Below are 5860 nucleotides of genomic sequence, written 5' to 3'. Positions count from 1 at the left end.
GCGTGGCAATAATGGTGAATTCTGTTCTTTCTTGATTGTGACCTACACAAGCGAGTAAAGTGTATGTGAAATCATTCTGAGAGGAACTTGAAAATAAGGGAGAAATTAAAAATTACAGATTCCTGCCTCAGTTTGAAGGAACACAGACTCGGTGCTCTTAATCTCGGCTCTAAATTGGCTTTGGTGTTTACTCTGCACTTAGTGACTGGCACAGTTCACAGTGCAGTATGAGCACAGCAGGCACAGGATCAAATGATGCAGGGGGAAAGCTTTAAACTAAGATAGAACTTTAGGATAAATACCATCAATTTGTAAGCAGAAGCTTGTTTTTAATTAGTTAAAGAGAGCTTTGAAACAGATCATACAAAAACTTGGGCGCAGTTGGATGTGTGGATAAGGTGTGTGATGAATCTCCATGCTGGAATACTGGAACAACTGCATAGAAATTGCTGAAGGCTCCGGAAAAGAGAAACAGAAAACAGGTACAGAAATGGGGGTTCTGCCTGGAGAGGCAGGAATCAGATGAAGTTAGTAGCTTAGGGAGTGGTAATGTCTTCCTGCAGTTAAAATGGGAGCTTGTGACTGATCTGGTGCTTTTCCACGTGATCAGTATGATTCAGGCGTGGAAAAGCTGGATCTGATTCAAGGACAGTGGTGTTTGGGACTGAAAGGAAACAACAAGCTGCTCTCTTGGTCATTGCGCTCTGCGGCACAGATGGAGGAGCAGGGCTCTGAGCAGCCCCATGCTTGGCATGTTCCTCAGAAAACATCTGAAAACCTACTGCCTTTGCAACTGCTTTAGTAGCATCCGCTTGGACTGGCTGCAGCTTTTGAATTTTGCATCATGCTTGCTGAACAACCAGCACCAGCAAAAAAAGTGAGGTGTGGGGCAGTGATGGCTCCCATCCCTGGTCAGGAGGGCGTCAGGGTCTGCGATCAGCCGTGCAGAGCAGCAAGAGCTCAGAAAGTAAAACAAACGTTAGCAGTAGACCTTTATGTGCTGTCAAAGTTTATTCAACATATCATTTCAGCTGTACTCATTTCTGCTGCGTTCGGACTTAGCGCGCTTCATTTTCTCGTTTCTTACTCTCCTTTGGTGCAATATAAAAATATATTCCTTAGTTCTGTTAAGACTCTCCGCCTGCCCAAAGAATCTCTCCATGTGCCATCAGAGGGTGGACATCTCAGCTCCATCCCCTGAGAGCTGCACTGGCACTTGGCTGTGTGTGCACCATCCAGTTACAGCCGCTCTGCTGTGTAGCACCTGAACTGAGGGCTCTGAAAGCACGGGGTTTGCCCCCCTCCTGCCCCTCTGTGTCCTCTCTGGAGAAGACCAAGACCTGCAGCAGGTATCTCTCAGGCTTAGCAGAGCTCTACTGCCATTCATGCTCACTGCTGTCCGCCGTGCTGAGCTGGTGGGACCAGCACAGCACACACCAAGCGTAGGCTGCCCCAGCCAGCGAGGGGCAGAAGCAAGCTAAAGAGCTGCTGCAGCCGCCGGTTCTTGTGCTAACGGCTTGGCCTCGTTTCTTGAGTGCATGTCACTGATAGAATAATATTCTGCCTTCAGCTGCCAGTCTCTGGATGAGGCTGAATTCGACATCAGCATCGTGGACCCTTGTTCTGCGGAAGGCTCCAGACCAGCGGTTTTCTTCCCAGTAGTGATGCCAGTTCCCTTTGCTGTCGGCCCCAAAGCCAAACACGGAGACCTGTGGCATGCCAGCAGAGCCATCACTGCACAGGCGGCCGGCCGACCCAAGGTGAGTACCCACCATGTGCAGTCCTGCATCTGGGGAGCGGGGCAGGAGAAGCTCTATAGGCACAGAGCACCAGGGCCCAGGTGAGGATGAGGTGACACAGCCAGGCTGACCACATCTGGGCTCCCCCAGCAAGAGGGTGGCCAGCAGCTGAGGGCCATGACTGCCCACCCACACTATGCTGCATCTAGTGCAAGATAATGCACCAGGGAAACGGGAGCTGGAGCCAGAGGTGGCAAAATGCCAGTGGGTGGTAGACACTGCAGCAAAGGAAATCCTGCATGGCCACAAGAAAAACCACCTCCCCATGTGTGGAGCAGTGGTGGCAAGCTCCAGGTGGTGCCCACGGGGCTGAGCAGTGTGTGGTGCTGCAGGCTGTGCTCACCTGCTGGCAGACGTGCAAGGCGAAGAGCAGCGCTGTGAAGCCGGTGGAGGGGTACCTGCCATGGTGCTCCGTCCAGTTCTCATGGATGTACTTGAGGAAGGCTGGGCTCAGGATCAGCACCTGATTGGGGTTAGAGGCGTGATAAGCTGCAATCAGGACAGCCAGCTCCTACCACCACTGTGGACCACTGTCCCCCAACTCTGCCCGTACCCCACTTGCCTTCCCACAGAATGAACCCAGTCTGACCAAGAAGAGCTTTGCAGCAGCTCCCACATTGCCTTGCGGATGCTTTCAGGGCCACCCCACATCTGACAGCCACTCCAAGTTACTGGTGGCCCTCAGCCCCTGACCCCCATTGCCCCACAGCCCCAGCACTGAGTTCTCAGGCAGGGAGTGCTTGCTGGATGCCTGCCCAGCCCTTACCTTGTTTCTGTCAGCTTTGATGAACTGCTTCACTCTTGTGTAGGTGCTGCAAAAGCCAGAGGACAGCTGTGAGTTCTCCTTCAGAGGCAGATGGTTTGCTGCAACAACCAGCACCTGCTGCCACAGCACCCGCAGTTCCCTGGGCTGACCCTATGGTGTCCCATGGCCTGGCCCCGCAAAGAGGCACAGCCGGGACAGCTTCCATCCCACTCGTGAGGGTATGGGGCTGCAGGATGCCCAAGCCCTGTGGGGGCAGACTCCCCAAATTGCAGTGCTGTGGGATGCCAGAGTCCTCTGAGCCCTTCGTCCCCCAGCCCATGCCCCCGGCTCTCCAACAAGAGCAGCTGTTCCCAGAGCACCAGGATGGCCGAGGTGACGCACTGTGTGAGCTCTCCTGTGGAGAAGGCGCTGGTCACCCACTTGAGATCCAGTGGCTTAAAGGGGACGAGGACAAGGTGGACACCAGGCCAGAGGTTCATCGCACTCTCGGGGTACATGAAGTGATGGGTTGTCCTCGCACCGACATCCACCTCAAAGCCCGCTGTCTTAGCTCTGTTCATCCTAGGGGACAGCGGGAAGGCACGTCCCAAAATGAAGGTACACACCACGGGGGCCCTGAGCTGCCAAGCAGGAGCACCAGGTGACCCCGGCCAGCAGGGAAAAGAGAACATGAGCCTTTGGTGACACCCACCTCAGCACCCAGTGGTGGGCATCAATCTGCGGGCCATGGCGGGACCCCTTCAGCCGCCCCGAGTTGCCCACCACGGCACACGTCCTGCAGCGTGACGGGTCCCACACGCTGCCATTGGGGGCCGGGAGGACAGCAAAGAGCTTCCGGATGATGGCCTGGAGCGGGGCGATGCTGGAGGGGCCCTGCAGAGTCTGGGGGAGCACAGGCAAGGACGGGCAGCGTCAGCCCCTGCGGCGCGAAGCCCCTCACCTGCCCGGGTGAGGTGGGGGAGGCTGGGGGGCAATGGGCGCGTAAAACCTGCTGCCGGCAGACATAAGGAGCCCGGGAGAGATCCAAGCCCCACTCACCAGCCACCAGTGAACCACGTCCGGGGAGAGCTCGTGGGCCGGGCCGCTCAGCAGAGGCCCCACAGCCGCATCGTAGCGCGCGCTGAACCAGGCGGAGGCGTTGAAGCTGGCGGTGCAGCTGACGGTGGGGAGGGACGGAGAGAGGCCTAGGCCGGACACGGAGGCCCGGAACAACAGCCACAGACCGAGCGGCAGGCACAGGGCCAGCCCCAGCAGCGTGCGCTTCCGGCAGCGCATCCCTCATAGCACCTGCAGCAGGAGGGCGGTGGCACCGTGGGCAGAGCAGAACCCTGCACGGCCCGCTGCCCCCCCCGCTGCGCACTGCCCCGCCGCAGACCTGAGACAGCCCGGCATGGGCTTCCCTTCCCAACAGCTCCGCGGCCCTACGGCTCTGCTCCCGGCACCGCCGCAGTAGCGCAGGGCAGGGCAGGGCCGGCAGCACGTGCTGCTCTGCGTGCCGCGCTCTGCCCGCTGCGAGCGCGGCGACTGCGACCCGGCCCATGGGCGAGCTGCGGAGCATCTTTGCTCCGGCCCCCCGCTTCAGCGCGCGGTTCCCGTGCCTTCCACACCCCCTCCCCGCCGCTCCCGACCGCGCAGGCACTGCGCAGCCTCCGCTCCGTGGCTCCCAGGGGCACCGCGTCGCTGCCGGGAGGTGGAACCGCAGCGTGTGTGTGTGTGTGTCTGTGTGCGCGTGTGTGTCTATGTCTCTGTGTGTGTGTGTCTGTGTGCGTGTCTGTGTCTGTCTGTGTCTGTATGTCTGTCTGTCTGTCTGTTGTCAGAACGCCGAGCTGAGCATGGCCTTCCTGTCTGCCAGCTGAAAGCACTCACATCCAGCCAAAGTCAGAGCAACAAGAGCTCTGTTATAGCCACAAGGTGCTCAGCACTCAGAGCCTGGTGCCCCGGGCAGGCTGACAGCAGGATGCTGGGACAACCCCTACTCGGGACTGGAGTTTCCCCACTGCACTGGGAAAGCAGGACAGAGCCCCTCCCACCCTCACGGGGTTCCCCATGCTCCCCCCAGACCTCTTACAGGCAGCTCTGGGATGGACGTGGGTCACTCTGTCTCCCCTCTGTATAACGGATACAGACATACCTGCACGTGTCCAGCAGCAGAACCACTGCTCCAGCTGTCAGTGGTGCGAGGTGTGGGACGTGGGTGAAGTGAAAGAGGCTGGGCCGGTCCTGGGCGGCCACAGCAGTTGCAGCAGTTCTCCTGGGAAGAACGAAAATGTCACCAGTGTGAGCTCTGGGGGAAGGAAGTGCTGCCAGCGTGGCGGAAGCAAAGTCACTCCTGTTCAGAAAACAACGAGGCTGCTTTCCTTTGGGCTGGCTGCCAAACGCTGTGTCCCCAAGGCCTCCAGCACTGAGCCCACCGAGGCGGGTTGCGCCCCTCCCAGCAGCCGAGGCGGAGGCACAGAGCCCCCCAGTGCACCTCTGGGGCTTGCCCAGGCCCAAGGTTGCATTGCAGCCACAGCACCAGGTGCAGCGGTGGCCATAGATCTGTCCCTGCCCTCACTCAGCCCTAAGTGACATCTCCAAGTGTTCCCCAGCCCCAGAGATGGGAAAGGGGCTGGAGGAATGCTGGGACACCCAGCTGTCATAAGGGCCACTCAGTGGCTCTGAGCAGCGCCGGGAGGAGGTGACACTCCCACACACTGCAGAACTCAGTGACTGCTGCAGGAAAGGGAAGTTGGGGCAGAGAACAGAGCCTTGCAGCATCGTTTCAGAACATAAAGAACAAGTTAACACACAGAATTTCATCCCACTTATCTACATGGTGACAAAATAACAATAATTGAAGTACTGTCTTAGAATTCAAGGTTCCCGTTTCCAGACACTTTTCTCCCATCGTCCTTTCTATCCACAGTAATGTTTCAGTTTTTTAATACTCAAGGGATCCCCACCCAATGTCTCCCAGTGTTTTAGGGATCCCAGAGGTGAATGAGGGAGAATCTCAGAGGAGGGAATGGTCCCTATACTGGTCCCTATACTGGTCCCTATACTTCCAACAAAAAAGTCTTTCCCCAAGGCTGCATACACTCCGTTCTTAGGCAGCCATGTGTACGACCAAACACAGACACCAAATGCTGGCCAGTCATCAACCAAAACAACCAAACCCAACAACCAAAGCCTCTTATTCCCCCTGACACCATCAAGTCAATACCTCGATCGAAGCGTTGTCCTCAGGGTCACCACCCAAGCAGAGATGAGCACCCAATGGAGTCCCCAGCCAAAAGGCCAGTGTTGTGCACTGTCT

General features: G+C 57.5%; 1 protein-coding gene across 3 annotated transcripts; it reads right to left on the bottom strand.

The window, feature by feature from the left end:
* Positions 1 to 992: 992 nt before the first annotated feature.
* On the bottom strand, positions 993 to 5172 carry LOC122188390 (CMP-N-acetylneuraminate-beta-galactosamide-alpha-2,3-sialyltransferase 2-like). Of its 3 annotated transcripts, none has more exons than XM_042886658.1 (7): positions 4697 to 5172; positions 3604 to 3852; positions 3257 to 3447; positions 2947 to 3126; positions 2566 to 2611; positions 2198 to 2262; positions 993 to 1709 (listed from the first exon to the last, which is right to left on the bottom strand). In XM_042886658.1, the coding sequence occupies exons 2-7, from the start codon at positions 3838 to 3840 to the stop codon at positions 1478 to 1480; spliced, it is 951 nt and encodes a 316-aa protein (XP_042742592.1). In that variant the 5' UTR covers positions 3841 to 3852; positions 4697 to 5172; the 3' UTR covers positions 993 to 1477. The 3 variants fall into 3 exon arrangements, with proteins under 3 accessions (XP_042742592.1, XP_042742595.1, XP_042742594.1); XM_042886661.1 differs by having other exon boundaries at positions 2143 to 2262; positions 4697 to 5167; XM_042886660.1 differs by lacking the exon at positions 4697 to 5172 and adding an exon at positions 3941 to 3997.
* Between the last annotated feature and the right edge of the window lie 688 nt (positions 5173 to 5860).

Source organism: Lagopus leucura, unplaced genomic scaffold (assembly GCF_019238085.1).
Source record: "Lagopus leucura isolate 7727_CA_CO unplaced genomic scaffold, USGS_WTPT01 Super-Scaffold_100060, whole genome shotgun sequence".
In the NCBI taxonomy this organism is placed as follows: domain Eukaryota; kingdom Metazoa; phylum Chordata; class Aves; order Galliformes; family Phasianidae; genus Lagopus; species Lagopus leucura.
This window is presented reverse-complemented; position numbering and strand designations above follow the sequence as displayed.